The following is a 19,866-nucleotide window of genomic DNA, read 5'->3' as shown; positions in this document are numbered from 1 at the left end:
GTGAGGTCCTTCAACCTTTCACTCGTAGCCTCGTCACGCACGTATACTCTGCCGCGAATCCCTCCTGCAAACCAATGGCAAGAACAATACCTTCCTCAGTTATCCTTTTCAGGGTAGATTGTGGAAATGCCTCCAAATTGTGAATGATTTTCGCCCACCCACCGAGCCACTCCTAACGCCGCTTTCCCAGTCACACGTCCGCTACGCATACTCCCACCACTACCCTCTCAAGACTTCAGCATCTTATTCCTCTTCTCCTTTCTCTTCAACCTCTCTACCCGCTTCCTATGCATCGTTTCCGCCAATTTCTCATATCTCGCCTTCTCCTCTTTCGCGGCCCGTTTCTCCTTGATAGCCTGTATCCTCCTCTGTTCAATCATCAGTCCCTGAACTACCAAACAGAATATTTCTGCATAGACAAGACGACGAACCTGTCTCTCAGCTTCCTTCTCTTCCTTCATTTCCTTCTCGCGAGCCTTTACCGCTTCCATGGCTTTCCTTTCTTCAAGTCGTTTTGCATAGCTGGAATTGCCTGCTTTAGGTCGGAATGCGGATTTGGGTTCGTGCCATTGCATTCCTGGTTATTATCGTTAGGATTGGATGTTGAAATTGAGAATATGGAGAATTTTCGAGGTTAGACTTGCCGTTCTTTCGCATGCCCAGCGGCTTGACAGCTGCGCTTTGGGATGCAATCTTGGGGGCTGCTACTTCCGTAGACATTCTTGGATGCCGATGCAAAATTTATTAGCGCCTGAGAAGATACAGAACGGATCTTGTGCTTTGTGCAGGTCGTGAAGGAGGGTAGCTTTTTGCTTATCGGCTGGAGCAAAAAAGTTGCGAATCGATAAAAGACTTTTGGCGGGGATTATGTCCGACGCTAGCCCAAGTAATAAACTATATCAAAAGGTGGCGTGAACGTATTAAATTCACCCAAATAAGACTGCAGCTCCCTTTTGATACATCGAAAATTGGAAATTCTGGATATTTCAACGCTGAAAGAAGGAGATATATTGGTGATCTGTTAATAGTGTACATATAATTAAGATATCGGAAGCCTCAGACCTCCCACCAAAAGCACAATGAAACTCCTCCTATCCTATCCTTGAAGCTCCTCCGTTTACCGTCCCAAACTTCAGACTACTTACGTTATTATCGACCATCATTTTACTTCTCATCAACAAATTTAGTATCGGTAGTCTTAGTGCTAGGCGGGGAATCGACTTCCTTGCCCTTAGTGTCCCAGTCATTCAAATATCCGACGCCTGCGCTCAAATATGTCGCAAAGCCCAGCCATCCAAGGTAAGGAACCATGGCCCAACCGGCGATAGGGTCAACTTTTCCCCAGATGTAAGTCAGGTAGCCGGCAACCCCGGTCAACGCAACAATATCGACAGTGGCTTCAATGGGACGCTTGGCGACGAAGAAGAGCGGCATCCAGAGGAGGTTCAACCTGGATGGTCTCGTGTTAGTATTTCATTGTTAGGACATCACAGGAGATGTGAACACATGATCCTTGTCCACGGCTTCCACGCAAATGATTTCGAGAATGGACATACCCCAGTTGGATAGTGTATAGAGTAGCGCCTTGTTTTGTCAAGAGATGCTGTTCGGTCGAGGACAGTGGGTGCATGCCGGTCGAATAGGCGCGATGGGCTGCATATCCCATCAGACCATAAAGAATGGTCCAGACTGGCCCAAAGGCCTGGGGTGGTGGGCGGAAGGGAGGCTGCTTAAGTGCCATATAGCTCTTCTGTGTATCCGTCGCTGCGTGGAAGTTAGCCGCTATAGGAAGACTCCCGTACAAGACCAAGGGTCCACTAGAGGAAGAAGCAGCCAAGCAGATACATACGCCGGGAGCTGAACCCAACTGCCGTGCCCACCGCAACGGGGAGCAGGATTGAAGCTGCAGGTTGGGCGAAGACTGCCGCTGGCAGCGTGAGAGCGGGTATGAAGGTTGTCATGGTTTCGGACTATAGGTTGGCGCTGTCAGTGAACGGATGGACCATAGAGAAGCTGTGTTTTAGAAGAGATAAAATCACTTCGATCCTCCTCCTAGGACAGGAGTTCGGGTTGAATACAGGATGGCTTTGTTGAAGTTGAATCCTGAGGGCCCCGCTCGATGACGTCGTTCACAGACGAGAGCTTCGAGAGCTTCGACCACTTCAAAGCTCGACAGGGGAGACAGAAACAAACAGCAGAGATGGGAAGGGGTGTCTCCTCACTTCTTGGCGTCTCAGGTTGGAGATTTGATGCTTGCAGAAGAGGGAGACGGAAACGGAGGGGCGAGAGCGAGAGGGAGGGGGAAGCTGAAGATGGAATATCGTATCGGATCGACAGTTTCCCCGGGGCCCGGGGTTCTTCGCTTCTTCTCCGCCGTCCCCAGATGAGCAACGCATATCGCTCGATTGGCCTGACTGGGTGGCTCAAATTACTCAGTGCTGACTCGGCATTCCAGCCAATCGGCATCCGCCCTCCTCGAAAGTCCAGCCCCGACTTTAGTAACGCCCGCCCCATAGAAGTCCGTCGCATCTCCTCTCATCATCTCCCAACTTCCGCCTGGAAAGGGAATGCTCTTCTGCCACAACGCGCCCATTCATCCACAATCTTGTTCGTCTTATCCTTCTTACAAGTACCCCCCCAGCCTTTTCAAGCACCTTCATACATACACCCTCAATTCCTTCTTCTCCTCTATCTATTTCAGCAATCAACAAGTTGTTCGTTCGTTAGCCGTTGATAGGCGCTGACTCCGCTTTCTACCTCCAACTCACTTTCCCTACTACCTTTGCTCTCCTCCCCCTCAAACTCGCGCTTAATTATACAAACCTCTTTTTGAATACTCCTCTGACGGCAATCATGTCACCAAACAGCAGTCTCTCCGTCGTTGTCACCACCTCTTGCCGACAATCAACAGGTGTCACTTGACAATCCCTGCCGGCTACCGCGAGCCTTCGTCGACCTCCTACAAAGCTTCTACATGTCCTACATCCCAGTCTAAACTACCAGAGTTTTGACGCCATACTCGCAGCTCTAATCTCTCCACGAATTTAACAACATGGACACATACGCTGGCTACAGAGAGCCGGCCGCTGCGCGATCGCCTCCCGAGAGGACAAACTGGGGTGGACGTGATGATACTTATAGGGACAGAGCTATTGATCGTTCAGATCGTACGGATACTTTTTACCGCGGCCGATCACCGGGTATGTTCACTTATTCTTCGTCTCTTGGTCTCACTCGACGACCTCGTCAGACCCTACTTGTGTAACATTTAGCGAGCGTTAGTGGTTTGTTCAAGGTCATCGACCCAGGCTCAAGGGCCCGGTGTAGTAAGGCTACGGCGCACTGGCTCGGCTCCTTCTTTAAGCTTTTATTATTTATCTGCTGGCCTAGATACTTACATGATTTTTCCGCAGGAGGGGATCGACGTCGGACTCGCGAGACTCGTGATCGCTCTCGATCACCCGTTGCCATTGACCGTTACGAGCCTGGAGGACGTGGTATAAGAGACGATTATGACAGAGCAAGAGAACGGGACCGTGAAACTCGTCGTAGAGCTTCTCCCGGCCCGGCCAACATCGATCGATATGTCCCGGGCCAAGATACGGGTAGCCCCGCCATCACAGTGAATCCTCTACAAGATCCCGCTCAGCTTCCGTTCCAAGTCGGCTTTTCATACTTCGGAGAGTGGTGGCGCACAAATGAGAAGATTAAAGAGGAGAAAGAGTTTGCGAGAACGGGCAAGCGTCAACCCATTCGACCCCGAGACAATCAAGAGGATCGTGAAAAGGAGAAGGCTAAGATACAAGTCGCATATGACGCGTATAAGGAAGAACTTCAGGCGAAGATGGCGCGATCCTTCGTTCAGGAGCACAAAGGCGAGCAGTGGTTCCAGGAGCGATATTTTCCGGAAATCAGAGACAAGCTACGCCAGCAACTGAACGAGTTCCGCAGAGGCAACTACAGTCAGTGGGAGCAAGATCTCGAGTCTGGAACTTTTGATGAATATACCTTAGAGGGTATCCCTAAAAGTGAAAGCAATGGCGCAGGTGGCGTGATTGAAAAGGAAGAGGGCGAAACAACTGCGACCAATGAAGTCCTTGGTGTTGGTGATTTGGTCCCATCGAGAGGCAGTGATATCAGGGATGAGAATGCCTTCCAGCCAACCCTCCTGATCAAAACTATTGCCCCTCACGTGAGCCGCCAGAACCTCGAAGCTTTCTGCAAGGAACATCTTGGTGAAGATGAGGGTGGTTTTAAATGGCTAAGTCTGAGTGATCCCAATCCCAGCAAACGCTATCACCGGATTGGCTGGGTGATGCTTCATCCTGCTCCAGAGACGGTCCCGACTGTCGATCGTCCTGAGCTCAAGGATGGAGATGCCGAGGTGTCGGCGACCCCCGCCGTTCCCATTTCAACTGCTGAGAAGGCCCTAGAGGCCATCAATGGCAAGACTGTTAAAGACGAGGTACGAGGTGACTTCACATGCCACGTTGGTGTTCATGTCCCTCCCAGCCTGCCACGGAAGAAGGCTCTCTGGGATCTGTTCTCTGCTCCCGAGCGCATTGCGAAGGATCTTGAATTGGCACAGCGCCTGGTTCAAAAGCTTGAAGAAGACTTTGGGTCAGATTTCAATGCCGTTCTGAAGATCGAGGAGAGGGTCGAGGATCTCAAGAATCAGGGTCGCCTCCTCCCCCCTGTCACAGCGCCTGTGGTCAAGAAGACGAAGAAATCCAATGATACTCTAGGTCTAGACGAAGCCATGGATGAGGGTGAGGAGGTCGAAGAAGAGGAAGAAGAAGAAGAAGGTGCACTCGATGAGGAAGTTGACGACGAGGATCTACTTGTCAAGAAGAAACAGCTAGATCTTATGGTTGAATATCTTCGGCGCGTTTTCAATTTCTGCTTCTTCTGTGTGTTTGAAAGCGATTCGATTCACGAGCTCACTCGAAAGTGCCCTGGAGGCCATCTACGACGACCACGCAGTACTCTCAGCACTGCTGGAAAGGCTGCTGCGAGGGCTAGTGCGTTGGGTGAGCCTTTCCCTGGCTTGAAGCGCAGTGAACAGACGGAAGATGTAGAAATGGCGGGCGGCTCTTCTTCGCCTGAAGCAGAAAGAAAAACTCCACGCACCAGTACAACTTCAAAAGCAGAGCAACAACTTCAACGTGCTTTCAATTGGGTCAAGACATTCGAGGAGAAGCTCATGCAGATCCTTGAGCCGGACAGTATTGATGTACGAAAGCTCGGTGGGAAACCAATCGATGAGGCTCTAAAGGAAGAACTGGTCAAGTATGTCAAGCAGGAGGATGAACATAAATTCAGATGCCGAGTTCCAGAGTGCCAGAAACTCTTCAAAGAAGAGCATTTCTGGAGAAAACATGTTGAGAAGCGTCACCCTGAGTGGCTAGAGGGTTTGAAGAAGGATGTAAGTTTGATCTACTGAGTATCGGGGAGCTGTATTAATTTGTTGCAGTTTGAGCTCGTTAATACCTACGTCATGGATCCGGCACACATTGCACCTTCGAGATCCGATGCTAATAGCAACGGTCATTTCCCTCCTGCCAATGGCCACATGCCTGCTGGTACTCCTCGGGGGTTCAACCTCCAAGCCTTTGGAGGCTTGAATAGCATGCCTGCTATGCCTGGCTTTGGCCCGCCTGGTGGCTTCCCCGCTTTCTTCGCCGGTCATGCTGTTCAAGCCCCACTAGGTTGGCCTGCCAGCCCTGACAATCGTAGTGGCGGCCCAATCAGGCGAGGCAGACAATACCAGAACACTGGGCGAACAGGTCCCTACGATCGGCGACCAAGAGATCAACGGTGGGGTACGGACTCTGGACGGTTGACTCCACCGGATGGGCATCGTGGCGGAATGGCGGGTGGTGGTAGATGGGGCGATGGAGCAGCTGGCGGTGCGGCAGTTGGGCCAAGGGAAGCGGTCCAGGGACGCAGTCTTAAATCTTATGAGGATCTGGATGCTGTTGCGGGAAGCGGCTCCGGCGAGCTGAACTATTGAAGGGGAATTTGACGTTGCGCGGGCACCACGGAGGATATATTGCTGGCTGCTATTGATGATTGCTTCATTGTCTATTTGGCTGCTCTCTGGCGTCCTTCTCGGGGTGTATGATAGGACTGCATCATGAATGAACACTTTACAGCAGCTTCAGGTATTGCAATAAGGTACCTGATTCTGGCGTGCTGATCAAGCAGCCACGTGACCCACTGCACCGTAAACAAACACGACCTCGGTTGACGTTCAGGGGCTCGAAAAGGCGGTGTGTTGCCCCTCGAGCACGCATGAAGGCGAAGGCCCCACCACACCATCCCAACCCACATCAACCTCTCAACTGCACATTATTGCTTCTTGTGTGTGCTGAGAAAGAGTTCATCCCATCTGCATTGCTCTTCTACACACATTCTCTCGCGCCGAACCATCAACCCCTAACATTGCTCGTTCAAGATGACTCGAGGCGAGGTAAATATCCCCCTTCCATTGCTACTGCGGGCCCGCCCGGGGCGCAGGTCCCCTAATTTCAGCGCGTTGCGAGAGAAGACGACGACAGGGGAGGACATCAATCAGACTTCATAGTAGACGCAGAAAAAAGACGAAGGAGATGCTAATGAAAGCGCAATAGATTCTCCATCTTCACATCGGCCAAGCTGGTACCCAACTCGGGAACAGCGCCTGGGAGCTGTACGTGTCCTCGCGATCTTCTCTTCCCGCACCCTCCCCCCCTAACTGACAACCCACAGCTACCTCCTTGAGCATGGCCTCAAGCACGATGGGCGTCCTGACCCTGACGCGAAAGCGCTCCATGATAGCGGAGAGCTCGATACCGTGTTTACTGAAACCGGCTCTGGCAAATATGTCCCCAGATCCATCTTTGTCGATTTGGACCCTAGTCCCATTGATGAGATCCGCACCGGTGATTACAGACAGCTCTTCCACCCCGAGTTGTTGATTAGTGGCAAGGAGGATGCGGCGAACAACTATGCGCGCGGCCATTACACTATTGGAAAGGAAATCCTGGATGGTACTTTGGACAAGATTAGACGTGTTTTGGTACGTTTTCGCTCCTTCTCCCTGCCTCTTAAAGATTCAGGCCATGATTGATGAGCATGAGCATGGACTGGGCTAATGGCTATGGTACCACTAGGACAACTGCTCTAGTCTTCAGGGATTTCTGATCTTCCACTCCTTCGGTGGTGGAACCGGTTCTGGTTTCGGCTCTCTGTTGCTTGAGCGATTGAGCACCGACTACGGCAAGAAATCAAAACTTGAATTCGCAGTCTACCCTGCTCCTCGCGTTTCCACTGCCGTTGTCGAACCCTACAACGCAGTCCTCTCTACACACAGCACCATTGAGAACTCTGACTGCACATTCCTCGTTGACAATGAAGCCGTCTACGACATCTGCCGTCGCAACCTTGACATCCCTCGTCCTTCCTTCGAACATCTCAACCGACTGATTGCTCAAGTCGTCAGCTCCATTACGAGCTCACTGAGATTTGATGGAGCGTTGAACGTCGACTTGAACGAGTTCCAGACCAACTTGGTTCCATACCCGCGCATCCACTACCCATTGATCAGTTATGCGCCAGTTATCAGCGCGGCAAAGAGTAGCCACGAGAGCTTCAAGACCCAGGATTTGACTCTCCAGTATGTACCCCTCATTCATTACCAGATTCCTCTTCCCTTAAAATTTACCCCCTCTATATCTGGTTACCTTAAACTTCTATAATTGCTCACCAACGGCCCACAGATGCTTCGAGCCCAACAACCAAATGGTTGTCTGCGACCCTCGCAACGGAAAATACATGGCCGTCGCCCTTCTCTACCGTGGTGATGTCGTCCCCCGCGACTGCAATGCCGCTGTTGCCTCCCTGAAAGCCAAGACCTCCTTCAACCTCGTTGAATGGTGCCCCACTGGTTTCAAGCTCGGCATCAACTACCAAAAGCCCGTATCGGTCCCCTCCACCTCGCCCAACGATGGCGCCCTCGCCTCCGTGGACCGCTCCGTGTCCATGCTGAGCAACACCACGGCCATCTCTGAGGCCTGGTCGCGACTCGACCACAAATTCGATCTGATGTACAGCAAGCGCGCCTTCGTGCACTGGTACGTCGGTGAGGGTATGGAGGAGGGCGAGTTCTCCGAGGCCCGTGAGGATCTCGCTGCCCTGGAGAAGGACTACGAGGAAGTCGCAGCCGACAGCTTTGAGCCGGATGAGGTGGAGGCCGAGTACTAATCCCCTCGTCTCTTTCTCATGTTTTCGTTTTTTTCGCCGAGGCCAGTAGTACAGTACATTCTTGATGCAAAGGGGAAACAAATTGGTTCAGCGGATTACAAATGCCTATTGTTTTTTTGTAAAGCGAGAGATATCCGGAGCGCTTTTTGAGGGAGGAGATTCAATCAAGAAAGGAAAGAAGGAAGAGCCCACTGATGGTCTTTCCTTACGAGCGTGCTACTTTCGATCAATGTTGACTGACGGATTACGGGTTATGAATGCTGGGGCAAATAAAGCAGCTAGTAGTGCAATCCAGAGATGTTGAGTTTTTTTGATCCTATGACCGGCCTCAGAATTTGATGTGGTGATGTGATGCAATAGTTGATATGGGTAGAAGATGCATGGAGATGCTTCGTGGTGGGGGCGGTTTGGACTACTTGCATTACTAGGGAGGTCGAAGGTAGGTAAGGAAGTCTGAATCGGTAGGAAAGTCTCAATCACTGGCAGAACCTCAATGACTCCGTGCAATATGCAAGAGAACTTCCCATACTCTAAACTCCTCTCAATTCTCACTTAGTATGAAAGAAGTGAGCACTAAAACATAGATAGAACCGAGATGATGTTGATTTCTAGATCCTACTAAGAAGAGGAGCTGGGTTACAGATTCCAGGATGACGATGAAGATGATGGGGAATTATTAGGCGCACGATGGAAAGAAAGATGAGGACGAGTTCATGACCTTGATGAGCATTGCTACACGATCTAATTTACAATCATGTGTGTCCATTCCACCCTTCCTTCCCCTCCTCCTGTTAAGATTATCTTGATAATGCAATGTCATCTATGTGGATGTTAGCTTCTGATTCTTTTTTTTTTCTTGGGATGTTTAAGAGAGAAGGATACGAACCTATACGCAAGATCATCTTCACTGTCTCAGCGGCCAACTCCACCGCACTCGTGCTCACCAGCAGGGGCTGGAGGACATTCTCATCCGCGATATCGACCTTGACACCGCCGCTCTTGATACTGACACCTGCGTTCTTCTCGCCGAACTCGTGCTTATGTCTCAATTCCGTGACGACCTTGATGGCGTTCAAGCCGGCATTCTCGGCCAGGGTCGTAGGGATGACTTCCATGGCGTCCGCAAACGCCTTCCAGCAGATAGCTTCCGTGCCTGTCAGGCCTCTTGATTGTTTGCTCAGCTGGGATGCGATCTCGATCTCGGGCGCTCCACCACCGGCAATCAGAGCCTTCTTCTTCACAAGGCAGCGGATGACACAGAGGGCATCGTGGAGGGAGCGCTCCGCCTCATCGAGGATGAGGGCGTTGGCGCCTCGGCAGACGATGGAGACCGTCTTGCCTGCGCTCTTGGTGCCAGTGACCTTCACAACCCTGCTACCTGAACTCTGGGACTCTTCAATAAGGTCTGCGCTTCCGAGCTTGTCCTCTGTGAAGGAATCGATATCCGCAATTGGTTTGCAGCCGGTCGATTTGCAGATGAATTCGACCTCGTCTCTTTCGATGTCTTTGACGCATAGAATGTTGAGTTTGGCGAGGAAGTGTAGGGAAAGGTCGTTGACTGCATCGCGGAGGATGGACTTTTGGATGAACAAAACATTACATTTTGCTTTCTTGATTTTCTTCACCATGTTTAAGAGGTAGGTTCGTTCTTCTTTGAGGATCTTGTCCATTTGACGGTAATCATTCACCACAATTTGGTTTTCCATCTACAAGCTGTTAGTGGAATCATAACAAGTGAGGAAGAGACGTACGTCTGGCTTGGGAGGCGAGAGTTGGAATTGGATGAGTCCTATTCTGGCCTTCTCCATTCTAACTGGGCCGCCACCGCTCTTAACAACCCCCTGTGACAACACCAGACCCTCTACCATCTCACTATCTTCAATGGTGCCTCCGACTTTCTTTAATATTCTGATGTTCTTCAGGTCCACGTTTTCTGCGGTCTTGATGTCGATTGTCTTTGTGACAGCATTGACTGCCATAGGAGCAAGGAGATTTGAATGTTGTGAAACGATCTTAGAGGAAAGAGATGTAGTTGCGGCTTGGAGGAGAGTAGTTGTGTCGGTGAGGGAGACAGGTTGTGACATGTTATGGAGGACCTTGACAGCTGCTGCTGCTGCTCTCTGGAAGGACTCGGCAATGACTGAGGGATGTATCCCCTTTCCAAGTAGTCGATCTGCAGCCCCTAATAAACTTCCTGCAATCACTACAACTGAAGTAGTTCCATCTCCTGCCTCGACATCTTGTGCTGCTGATAGGTCGACGAGCATCTTAGCAGAGGGATGCATGACAGCCATACTCTTGAGCATAGTATTTCCATCGTTTGTAACTGCGCTCAAAGTTAGAGCGTCGTTGGAAGGCAATAGAACATGAAAACCTACTTATGGTCTCTCCCTTGCCCGTCTGTATCATCTTATCCATCCCACGAGGTCCCAAGGAAGTTCTGATGGCATCGGAAACAGCTAGATAGCATCAGCAGTGCTCTTGTTAAGCTGGTCCTGTAGGCCACAAATCCCAGCATTTTAAGAGATCTATGGCTCCGCTATATGATGTTGGGCATACCTCTTGCAGCAACAATATTCGCCGTTCTTACGGCCATCGGCTTCTCTTTATCCTGCATGGCTTTAGTTATTGAGATCGCTTCCAAGCTCCAGATATCGTACCTTGAAGGCAGCATTGCCAGAATTTCCGGCAGGTTGCGCGACAGCCATGCTGACGTTGTATAATATGATCTAGACGAAAGGAATGTAGTTACGTCGTTGATCTCTGAAATAGGGGAATCGTCGCGCTCACCACCTCATGAACCGCGTCCAGATGATTTTTTGGCAAGGCGATTTTGAATATGGGGCTAGCCTCTTTCGGTAGCTTGCCGAGAGCCTTCTATGGGAATTCGTCAGATAGCTTGCCTTCCACCCCATCAAGACAACAACACCGCGAACCTCACCTCCTGTACTTCAACACGATTCGGGGACTCTTGGATTTACACGGGCGATTCTTTATACTACGTTGATACTTAGAATACATCGATACTCGATAATATTTAACTTGTAGCCCTGGCGCATAAACATCAAGATGCCCTCTGCCACAGGTTCGAATCTCCCATTCAAGGAGCTCTGATCTTTCAGCTAACATCGTGATAGGTTCTAACTGGGAGAAGTACAAGAAGAATGAAAGCATACCCTGGTCCAGTATATAGATGAAAACTAACTTGGTGTTCAGTTCGCGGACGATGAGATTGAGGAGAAGAAGATCACGCCTCTTTCCGACGAGTTAGTGGTTCGATAGATTGGATATATCAGTTGCTGACTATCACCTCAAGGGATATCCAAGTTTTAAAGACCTATGGCGCAGCGCCATACGGAGCAGCCCTCAAGAAACTCGAGCAACAGATCAAAGAGAAGCAGACGAGCGTCAACGAGAAGATCGGAGTGAAGGAGTCAGATACCGGGTTAGCACCACCACATCTCTGGGATGTTGCCGCAGACCGACAGAGAATGGCCGAAGAGCAACCTTTACAGGTGGCAAGGTGTACGAAGATCATTCAGGATGAGAAGGATGCCGAGAAGAGCAAATATGTGATCAACGTCAAGCAAATAGCGAAGTTCGTGGTGAACCTCGGAGACCGTGTCAGTCCTACGGATATTGAGGAAGGAATGAGAGTTGGGTAAGGAAGTCTGGATACCGTATGGATATCAAGCTGACTCGTTACAGTGTCGACCGAAACAAGTATCAAATCCTACTTCCCCTACCACCGAAGATCGATGCAAGCGTTACGATGATGACAGTTGAGGAGAAGCCTGATGTCACATATGGTGATGTTGGAGGATGCAAGGAACAGGTGGAGAAGCTGCGGGAGGTGGTTGAGATGCCACTGTTATCACCTGAACGATTTGTCAACCTGGGTATCGATCCACCTAAGGGTGCCCTCCTCTACGGACCTCCAGGAACTGGAAAGACACTGTGTGCCCGAGCAGTAGCAAATCGAACAGATGCTACATTCATCAGAGTCATTGGAAGTGAGTTGGTACAAAAGTACGTTGGAGAGGGTGCAAGAATGGTTCGAGAACTGTTTGAGATGGCCCGGACGAAGAAGGCTTGCATTATCTTCTTTGATGAAATCGATGCTATTGGAGGCGCGCGTTTCGATGATGGTGCTGGAGGAGATAACGAGGTCCAAAGAACTATGCTGGAGTTAATCACTCAGTTGGATGGTTTTGATGCCCGAGGAAACATCAAAGTCATGTTTGCCACGAATAGACCTTCAACTCTCGACCCCGCTCTGATGAGACCCGGTCGTATCGACCGAAAGATCGAATTCTCTCTTCCGGATCTAGAGGGCCGAGCAAACATTCTCCGAATCCACGCAAAGAGTATGTCCGTTGAGCGTGACATTAGATGGGAACTTATCTCACGTCTCTGCCCCAACTCTACCGGTGCTGAGCTGAGAAGTGTTTGCACGGAAGCTGGCATGTTCGCCATCCGTGCGCGAAGAAAGGTTGCTACAGAGAAGGATTTCTTGAGTGCCGTTGACAAGGTGATCAAGGGGAACCTGAAGTTCAACTCCACAGCCACTTATATGCAGTACAACTAGATATCTGGGAAGACTGGCGGGTGTATACTAGCTGGCGTAGGTGTTTCAGGTAGCATTAATGGATATAGACGCGAGTTAGCCGTCTGTTCTTCATTACAATAGCAAAGTGAAGGGCAATAAATAGTGAAGACCGTGCCTCAAGGTCGGTGTTATAAGACATAGTCAAGGTTCTGAACCCGTATTTTATATATTATATTTTATATTTTATATTATGATACCAGATAAATGAACATAAATTTGCCTTTCTCAGCACGTAAGTCTACTCGTTGGAGGCGGGGGCCGTTCGATTGAACGGGACCTCGCTCGCTGTCATTGGTGGCCTGCACGTGTTGATAAAGGCAAGGTTTCGGAGAAGGCTGGGCTCGAGCCAAACCTCGCATTCAGTCTTCACAATGCGACTATCTACCTCAGAACTAAATGGAGCTCTCTAAGATGTTACCTATACCCGCAGAGCTCTGAATAACATCAGATCTGTCTCTCTACGCCTACGACTTTTGCACTCCGGCAGACATTAACGCCATGTTTACTCCCCAGAAGCGCAGTGGCGCTTTCACCTTCAACAGCGCTTCCAAGAAAGTACCGCTCAACGGTCTATTTAAGGATGGGATCTGGCATTGCAAGTTAATCGCATAGCTCATGGAACAAAATATTAATAGTTATTAGGCAATTGCAGCCCTAGACTTCCAGCCTCACACTTCCTGGTCAAAAAAGAAGGCCCAAATAAAGGCCGGGGCTTCTACACTTGTCAAGAACCAAAAGAAAACAGCTGCGGTTTCTTCCTATGGGATGACAAAGCGGTTGGAAGAGAAATGCGGGCGGTTATAAACAATACGCGGTCGGAGCCAGATCCGTCGGAGGCTCCAGCGGATGCTTCTGCAGATAAGGGAGCAAGCAATAAATCACAGGATCTTAGCAAGGAGGCTGGGGACGAGGAGGGGGATGAATTTGGTGATTGGCCATTAACAAAAGAGGATGAGGAGAAGGTTGCCCAAGTTGCAGGATGTAATATTCCTGTGCCATACCCAGAGACACCTCGAAAGGCCGTCAAAACCGACCATTTCTCAACTCCCGGCAGCAAGAGGAAAAGGGAGGAGGATTATCTCCCAACACCTCTCACAGGCAGCAAAGGCGATATCTTCGGCGCACCCTCAACAGCAAAACTAAATGGCGGTATGTGGGATGGCAATGAATCAGTCGGTCTACGAAGTCCGGCTCCAACGCCAACACCAAGTCGTTCTACTGATCTTGGCCTTCACGAAGCGCGTGGTGAAAGCAATCCTCATGGTTACGATATCACGGAAGAAGTTATGGAGTTATTGAAAGATAAACAGATCGACGAGGATACGATATCCAACCTCCGACAGCTTCTCAACAGGCACGCCCTGAGGATTTCTGGCATCGCCAAAGGCCGAGACATCACTCGTATCTCTCTGAAGGCAAAGGACGCCAAAATCGCTGAGCTCAAACAGAAGATTTCTTCTTTGGAAGCCGAGCGCGAAATGGATAAAACTGTCATTAGACATTTCAAAAGCGATATGGCACAGAGTATGGGCTCCAGAGGTGGTCGAGGTCGGGGTCGGGGCCGAACCTAGCAAGTGGAATCTTGATATGTGGCTCATTTTGCCAAAAGATCCTAAGGAACCCCAACTTTCTTGTCAGACACATAGCGAATACCTCTGTGGAAGCTCGGCTTTTACGACTTCGGTTGAATACGTCTTTGGAGAAGGTTAAGTTGCTCGCAACAGCAGGATGTGGTTCCGACTCCATCCCTTATTGGTAACACTATGCCAATAACGTCATATGCAATGTCATCAGTTGCTATCCTCCTCACAAAGATGTGGTACCAATAGGCCTTACTGGTGCTCCAGAATTGCAGCTCACAAGAGACAGTCTCTCGCAAGCTTTCCACCACTACCACCCCTTGTCAGCCAGGAGACCTACGTCAATAAAGCACTTTGTGACTCTGGCAATAACCAGTTCCTTTGCGAACACAAATGGATACCTGAGTGTTCAAGATGCAAGGAAATTTCCAGGTGCGGCTGGGCAGAGCGCTTTAGAACAGACTAGTGCGAGAATCGGAAGTGAAAATTGGAGAGAAAGGCGAATTCTTGCATGGACGAATGCATCTTGAAGATTTGAATGAGGCCGATCTGCATTATTAGTAGGTGTTTGGTCTTAATATTGGCAATAGGGTTAGGGGAGTGGGAGGGGTTGAAGTAAAATACTTCCCGAGATTGCAAATATTGATGTCAAAGAAACAGAAATGTAGCTGTTGGAGAGATGAATTGCGGAATCAGATAGACGAGACAATGATGAATACGATGCGACGAGCTTGGACAATGCAAACTCTATACCTCTAGAATAAGATGATGCTCTCCTCTTCATCTAAATACCGAAGCGGAAGCAAGTCGCACAAGGAGGAATTGAGGATCAAGAAGAAGCTCATTAAGCGCAAGGGATCGCCAACAGTAGGAAAGCGTAGTCTGACTATTCTTCTATTTCTTCATGCAATAGTTGGGTTGCGGGAGGTTGGAAAGCCCTGTTTGGCAATACAGCTCAACCAGGCTGTCTCTTCGCCTCTGATGAAATGATTCTTCGCGAATTGAGAATTCCCCTCTAAATTGTATCGTACTTGGGAAATTGATTGTTGGTACAGTGAGTATCTGTGTATGATGAAAAATTATAGGGTATGCAAAGTATATCAAATTTATCCAAAAAAATTTATCCAAAAATTCCTTACTGTAAAGGGACCCCCCCCCCCAACCCGAAACAGAAAATAATTGAACTCGCCCAAGAGGTTGTTAGAATGCGGGAACACATTACAGTTGTATATTTGACTAACTACAGAATTCGCCTTTTATTTAACACAGTGAAAGCCACAAATTACTGGGACTGTAATAACAACGTATCAATTCGACAAGAATCATCACTTATAGGTAGGTTATAGGTAGGTAACGTTCAAAGAACTATGGGGTCCAAAGTGCAGCCCTGATAAGCTCCTCCTGCTCTAACTCCTGCAGCATATGTGTTCTCTCTCACATCATGACTTCAACCCATTCATCCTCCGCCGACCTTTTCCTCTTCCACTCCGCCTCATCAAGCCTAGATCTCCACTCTGCTGCTTTAACATCACTCTCATGCCCCCGCTTCAACAGCGCCATCTCCCTTGTCTCCCCTTCCCTTAGATCATGTAACTGTTTCCGTCGATACGTATCCCAGGGTATATGTTGCTTCCGGTGTTCTCGTCTCAACTCATTCCTCGCGTGCCGGACTCGATCCTGGGCTTCTCCATCATCATCCCCAGTAGCCATGCAGTTGCCTCACGTATTCCCCCTCGATGCGGCGTTCCTCCGCGAGCCGGCTTTGGTACTCCTGCGCGAACCTGCGTTCTGCGTCGGCGATTCGCCCTTGCGATTTGGCGGACAGACGTTGGATCGCAGAGAGATGGCGCATAGAGAGACTGGCGAGGGCGCCCTCGAGATCTTTCGTTAGGAGTCTGGTCTCAGATTCGTAGCGCTCGGATATGATAGCGCGTTGCGCATCGTGCAATGATGAGAGCTCTGCTGTGAGTTGATGGAAGCGGAGGCTCACGGCCGTGATACGTTCTTCTTGACGCCGTTGTTCCTCTTCTTCTCTCCCTCGCTCCTCTTCTCGGCGCCGTTCCTCTTCCGCTGTCCTTTGTTCACCTTCCACATCGGTTTCTTCCCTTTCAGCCTCTTGCGGCTCGAAGTCCGTAACCATTTGGAGAGCAAGGTTCTCTTCATCAGCCTCAGTCTCCGCTTCAGCGTTTATAGCGTACTCAAGTTGGCCGGTCTCTGCTACCTCTTCAATAGCCACAAGCTCCGATGGCTCCGTGCAATCACATGTTAGCCACCTCCGTCCACAAATGTAACAGAATTGGGCCTTACACCGACATGTCATATGTCGGCATCCTGTCTTACGCTCCACGAAGGCATGACAGTCTAAACATCTCATCCATCCTTCGAGGCGTGCGAGTCTTGACGTCGCCCTGAGGTCTGGATCTTCCGGGCAGTCTTTACCATGATGATATACTCCTCGACAGGTTGTGCATGTTCTGCGTGCACATTCTGGACATTTTGCTGAGCGGTCTGATTTGCGGATATATTTTGGTGCAATCCAAGCACCACATTTTCGCCGTGCACAGTAGATTCTGTCTCTGGATGGTACCGACCATTCAGCTTCACGTTTTTGGTATTTCTTCCTCATTCGACGACTAATATGGGGGAGTATATTCTCGGAGGGTATCGGGTCGAGACAGCATTTTGCGGGCCACTGTGTTTCAGATTCGAGGGCAGTACTGCTTGTTGTTAATTGTGCCGCTCGAAGTAGAAAATTTATCTCACCTCATCAGTCTTATGAAGCATTCCCCACAGTAGTTATGGCAGGTTGTTGTTATCATATCCGCCAGGGGGAACTCGTCGAGGCATGACACGCATTCCCTAGATGAATTAGAAGGCGTTTAGTTCACTTATCTATGATCATCCTTACTGATTTGAGATCTCTGAGACACGAGTCTTCCTGGCTGTCGAATCCAAATTGTTCGTTGTATCGAGATCCTGACTGTTCGGTTTATACATCCGTCTGAAGAAGACTGCACTCAACCCTCTAAATGACCTTCTGGGCGGAGATTGGGGACTGGTTGAGACTCCTGGCCCTGATGACATTGAGCCGTACGCGGAGTCGCTTGACGATGATGTGGTCTCATTCACGGTCGGTAATGGAGAAGCTTGGGAAGACTGAGGCTGCAAAGAATGAAGCTGTCCACTATTCAAAAGCTACACCAGATTAATGGCCGCTATGGAAGATACCTAGAGCTGGAGCACTCACCAGACTCGGTTTGGTTGGTACTCCTCTCGCTCTTGCCAATGGCCTTCTCGCGCGCGAGGCAGCAGCTCGGACTTCTTCTTCAGTATGTTGTACTCTGATCCTTTCCGCCGAAGACTCAAGAATGTTCCGGATATCAGCTGAGGTACTGTCTTGCGAATCTAGTAACTCCCTTGGAGGATCATACCTCCTCCAATCTAGGTTCTCAAAATTAGGTTCTTCCGGGACCACAAGTCCAGAATAGAGGTAAGAGAGGGAGCTTTGTGCTGCGCTATGACTGGAGGCCGAGAGCTGGTCAGGCAAAGAGTTGTCAGGAAGCCTCGCATACGTGTTATGTATCTGCGACGGGGGCGAACTCGTGTGGTGATTAGAGTGTACTTCATCTCCGACATCTGAGTTTAATGTTGGACCATGAAACTTGGGTAGTTGTCTTGGAGATAATTCGGCAATCTGATTTTGCGCTACCTGATCCATGGCTGGCACCTCCAATCCGGGGATCATTAACTCGATAGGAGTAAGTGTCAAATTTGATGGCCTGGCTTGGATTTGTTCGTCTTCCTCTCTCGTCCTTTGAAATGAATCGGGAATGTCACGATCGTTCTGATGGTGTGGCGGTGGAGGGTGTATCGATTCCTGGTTGGGTTGCATCTCATTTATGCCTAATAATCTTAACCTAGGCAGAACTATATCGCCCACCAGCGCGTAGTCATCTCTCAAAGACCAATCCTCCGGTTTCGCAGAAACTTTAGCCATAATGCGAGCTTGATTAGAAGAATTGTATAATTGAGAATCGAAAAGAGTAAAATCGAATGAAGGTGGAAAATAGGTTGAATGATGACAACTTATCATCGAGACCCTTTCGTGACTTGGTATTTATGAGGCAATCAAAACTCATGAATCCGAAAACATGCACCAGAAGGCTTTCACAAGGCTTTCAGAAGGCATAAGCCACAGAAACGTGCCTCAAGTGAGGTTGAACGGCTTCAGCGCCACTTGCTACTCCTCACCTTGCGATTTAACACTGGTATACCCCATCTGGTCATGTGTGCTTGTAGCCAACATCATGCCGAAAGCACAAGACCAATCATATTGGTGATACGGTATTCTGCGGCTGACGTTTGATAATGCCATTTGACATCTCAGAGTAGCCCGAGGTTCGCCTGGTCGCTCAGACGAGGGGCTGAGCGCGAGACGGAACGGTAAGGCTCTTCAAGCAGGCCGCCTGGGTGGGCGGAGGATGAGTGGATGGCCAAATTGCAGTTATCTGCCTATGTGGTCCCAGCACTGAAGTTAGTAGGGCAATAAAAATGTATAGAAGGAATCATTCTGCGCATAGAAACTTTTGTTGTGCCGCTGGGGTCTTCACATCAAGCACAACAGATTCGGAGAATCGTAGAGCCTTGCACTTCGCCCTCTCTGATAAATTATTCATCGTTGGATGTTGGAAGACACTGCCTTATGGGTGGTTAAGAAATCGACACTAATCGATGACATTGAAGAGGTATGTCGAGACAAATGATGCAAAACGTAGGTTTGAGGTCGGGTGGAGAGGCGCGTTTTACGCTTGCATCGGTTGACGATAACCTCACCTCGTCACAGCCGACAGAATGTCAACTTCACATCCTCCAACACATCCTCCAGGATAACGCCAAAACGCTGACACCCCCGACCTTAGACTGGAAGAAAGAAACTTGGGCTTGGGGCTTGACGAATGCCTCTGATTTTGAGGTGTACAGCCAGAATATCCTTGATCAAAAGCAACGACGATGGCTTCGTCACAAACTTGAGTTCCTTGTCTTCTCTGACCATTCCTTCTCCTCCTCTCCCCTTCTTGACGCTCTTTCCCCTATCTTTCCAATTACCCTCTTCCCATTCCATTTCCATTTTATGTTGTCACCTTTCCTTTCGTCCTTCTTTTCTCCTCTTCCTCTTCCCCATCATTTTGTGCTAGTCTTCCTCAAGCAGTACTGGTGTTTCTTTTCCTGCCAGAACAATGATATCAATATCTATACAAAATGGCAAAACCTAGCACATACGACCACAGACTGAGGACAACAGGCCATCCCGTCCGCTCTGGCATTCTTAAGCCTCAGATCGGTAGATTAGTAGTTGAGTCGGTGACGATCAGCGAATCCCTACTGTTGTATGTTTCATTTTTCTTTTTGGTGCCTTCTCTTTTGCCCTTGCTA

General features: G+C 49.4%; 10 protein-coding genes across 10 annotated transcripts; 6 read left to right on the top strand and 4 right to left on the bottom strand.

Moving 5' to 3' along the window:
* Positions 1–186: 186 nt before the first annotated feature.
* On the bottom strand, positions 187–813 carry M430DRAFT_32948 (hypothetical protein). Its single transcript, XM_024866263.1, has 3 exons — positions 645–813; positions 432–577; positions 187–368 (listed from the first exon to the last, which is right to left on the bottom strand). The coding sequence occupies exons 1-3, from the start codon at positions 718–720 to the stop codon at positions 228–230; spliced, it is 363 nt and encodes a 120-aa protein (XP_024723726.1). The 5' UTR covers positions 721–813; the 3' UTR covers positions 187–227.
* A 338-nt stretch (positions 814–1,151) lies between these two features.
* M430DRAFT_114561 (hypothetical protein) lies at positions 1,152–2,264 on the bottom strand. The gene is made up of 3 exons (XM_024861562.1): positions 1,850–2,264; positions 1,557–1,764; positions 1,152–1,450 (listed from the first exon to the last, which is right to left on the bottom strand). The coding sequence occupies exons 1-3, from the start codon at positions 1,959–1,961 to the stop codon at positions 1,165–1,167; spliced, it is 606 nt and encodes a 201-aa protein (XP_024723725.1). The 5' UTR covers positions 1,962–2,264; the 3' UTR covers positions 1,152–1,164.
* Positions 2,265–2,893: 629 nt separating this feature from the next.
* On the top strand, positions 2,894–6,049 carry M430DRAFT_198642 (hypothetical protein). The gene is made up of 3 exons (XM_024864171.1): positions 2,894–3,200; positions 3,414–5,425; positions 5,474–6,049. The coding sequence occupies exons 1-3, from the start codon at positions 3,053–3,055 to the stop codon at positions 6,011–6,013; spliced, it is 2,700 nt and encodes an 899-aa protein (XP_024723724.1). The 5' UTR covers positions 2,894–3,052; the 3' UTR covers positions 6,014–6,049.
* A 326-nt stretch (positions 6,050–6,375) lies between these two features.
* On the top strand, positions 6,376–8,319 carry M430DRAFT_133295 (hypothetical protein). The gene is made up of 5 exons (XM_024862290.1): positions 6,376–6,472; positions 6,633–6,691; positions 6,751–7,060; positions 7,155–7,657; positions 7,761–8,319. Exons 1-5 carry the CDS (start codon positions 6,458–6,460, stop codon positions 8,242–8,244), a joined length of 1,371 nt encoding a protein of 456 aa, XP_024723723.1. The 5' UTR covers positions 6,376–6,457; the 3' UTR covers positions 8,245–8,319.
* Positions 8,320–9,041: 722 nt separating this feature from the next.
* Positions 9,042–10,952, bottom strand: M430DRAFT_24960 (hypothetical protein; the record flags this gene model as incomplete). Its single annotated transcript, XM_024865170.1, has 6 exons — positions 9,042–9,064; positions 9,131–9,950; positions 9,996–10,570; positions 10,623–10,703; positions 10,804–10,855; positions 10,905–10,952. The coding sequence occupies 6 exons, from the start codon at positions 10,950–10,952 to the stop codon at positions 9,042–9,044; spliced, it is 1,599 nt and encodes a 532-aa protein (XP_024723722.1).
* A 209-nt stretch (positions 10,953–11,161) lies between these two features.
* On the top strand, positions 11,162–13,013 carry M430DRAFT_198599 (hypothetical protein). The gene is made up of 5 exons (XM_024864169.1): positions 11,162–11,329; positions 11,382–11,410; positions 11,461–11,510; positions 11,561–11,905; positions 11,953–13,013. The coding sequence occupies exons 1-5, from the start codon at positions 11,314–11,316 to the stop codon at positions 12,830–12,832; spliced, it is 1,320 nt and encodes a 439-aa protein (XP_024723721.1). The 5' UTR covers positions 11,162–11,313; the 3' UTR covers positions 12,833–13,013.
* A 338-nt stretch (positions 13,014–13,351) lies between these two features.
* M430DRAFT_47630 (hypothetical protein) lies at positions 13,352–14,424 on the top strand (the record flags this gene model as incomplete). Its single annotated transcript, XM_024867943.1, has 2 exons — positions 13,352–13,448; positions 13,496–14,424. 2 exons carry the CDS (start codon positions 13,352–13,354, stop codon positions 14,422–14,424), a joined length of 1,026 nt encoding a protein of 341 aa, XP_024723720.1.
* Positions 14,425–14,616: 192 nt separating this feature from the next.
* Positions 14,617–14,963, top strand: M430DRAFT_15852 (hypothetical protein; the record flags this gene model as incomplete). Its single annotated transcript, XM_024863340.1, has 2 exons — positions 14,617–14,672; positions 14,723–14,963. The coding sequence occupies 2 exons, from the start codon at positions 14,617–14,619 to the stop codon at positions 14,961–14,963; spliced, it is 297 nt and encodes a 98-aa protein (XP_024723719.1).
* Positions 14,964–15,756: 793 nt separating this feature from the next.
* On the bottom strand, positions 15,757–17,136 carry M430DRAFT_32944 (hypothetical protein). Its single transcript, XM_024866262.1, has one exon. It carries the CDS (start codon positions 17,057–17,059, stop codon positions 16,127–16,129), a length of 933 nt encoding a protein of 310 aa, XP_024723718.1. The 5' UTR covers positions 17,060–17,136; the 3' UTR covers positions 15,757–16,126.
* Positions 17,137–17,373: 237 nt separating this feature from the next.
* Positions 17,374–17,892, top strand: M430DRAFT_32943 (hypothetical protein). The gene is made up of 2 exons (XM_024866261.1): positions 17,374–17,628; positions 17,681–17,892. The coding sequence occupies exons 1-2, from the start codon at positions 17,463–17,465 to the stop codon at positions 17,776–17,778; spliced, it is 264 nt and encodes an 87-aa protein (XP_024723717.1). The 5' UTR covers positions 17,374–17,462; the 3' UTR covers positions 17,779–17,892.
* Positions 17,893–19,866: the final 1,974 nt, after the last annotated feature.

The sequence above is a fragment of the Amorphotheca resinae genome (genome assembly GCF_003019875.1).
Source record: "Amorphotheca resinae ATCC 22711 unplaced genomic scaffold M430scaffold_2, whole genome shotgun sequence".
In the NCBI taxonomy this organism is placed as follows: Eukaryota; Fungi; Ascomycota; class Leotiomycetes; order Helotiales; family Amorphothecaceae; genus Amorphotheca; species Amorphotheca resinae.
Note: the sequence above shows the minus strand (reverse complement) of the source record. Positions and strands in the feature narration are given on the sequence as shown.

Coding starts and splice junctions, on each gene's coding strand:
- M430DRAFT_32948 (XM_024866263.1), bottom strand. CDS start 720: ATGTCTACGGAAGTAGCAGCCCCCAAGATTGCATCCCAAAGCGCAGCT. Junction 578..644: donor GCTGGGCATGCGAAAGAACG/GCAAGTCTAACC, acceptor GATAATAACCAG/GAATGCAATGGCACGAACCC. Junction 369..431: donor AGAAGGAAGCTGAGAGACAG/GTTCGTCGTCTT, acceptor ATGATTGAACAG/AGGAGGATACAGGCTATCAA.
- M430DRAFT_114561 (XM_024861562.1), bottom strand. CDS start 1,961: ATGACAACCTTCATACCCGCTCTCACGCTGCCAGCGGCAGTCTTCGCC. Junction 1,765..1,849: donor AGTTGGGTTCAGCTCCCGGC/GTATGTATCTGC, acceptor ACTTCCACGCAG/CGACGGATACACAGAAGAGC. Junction 1,451..1,556: donor CTATACACTATCCAACTGGG/GTATGTCCATTC, acceptor GAGACCATCCAG/GTTGAACCTCCTCTGGATGC.
- M430DRAFT_198642 (XM_024864171.1), top strand. CDS start 3,053: ATGGACACATACGCTGGCTACAGAGAGCCGGCCGCTGCGCGATCGCCT. Junction 3,201..3,413: donor TTACCGCGGCCGATCACCGG/GTATGTTCACTT, acceptor ATTTTTCCGCAG/GAGGGGATCGACGTCGGACT. Junction 5,426..5,473: donor TAGAGGGTTTGAAGAAGGAT/GTAAGTTTGATC, acceptor AATTTGTTGCAG/TTTGAGCTCGTTAATACCTA.
- M430DRAFT_133295 (XM_024862290.1), top strand. Junction 6,692..6,750: donor GGGAACAGCGCCTGGGAGCT/GTACGTGTCCTC, acceptor GACAACCCACAG/CTACCTCCTTGAGCATGGCC. Junction 7,658..7,760: donor ACCCAGGATTTGACTCTCCA/GTATGTACCCCT, acceptor AACGGCCCACAG/ATGCTTCGAGCCCAACAACC.
- M430DRAFT_198599 (XM_024864169.1), top strand. Junction 11,511..11,560: donor ATCACGCCTCTTTCCGACGA/GTTAGTGGTTCG, acceptor TATCACCTCAAG/GGATATCCAAGTTTTAAAGA. Junction 11,906..11,952: donor GAGGAAGGAATGAGAGTTGG/GTAAGGAAGTCT, acceptor GACTCGTTACAG/TGTCGACCGAAACAAGTATC.
- M430DRAFT_32944 (XM_024866262.1), bottom strand. CDS start 17,059: ATGAGGAAGAAATACCAAAAACGTGAAGCTGAATGGTCGGTACCATCC.
- M430DRAFT_32943 (XM_024866261.1), top strand. CDS start 17,463: ATGACCTTCTGGGCGGAGATTGGGGACTGGTTGAGACTCCTGGCCCTG. Junction 17,629..17,680: donor AGCTGTCCACTATTCAAAAG/CTACACCAGATT, acceptor TGGAGCACTCAC/CAGACTCGGTTTGGTTGGTA.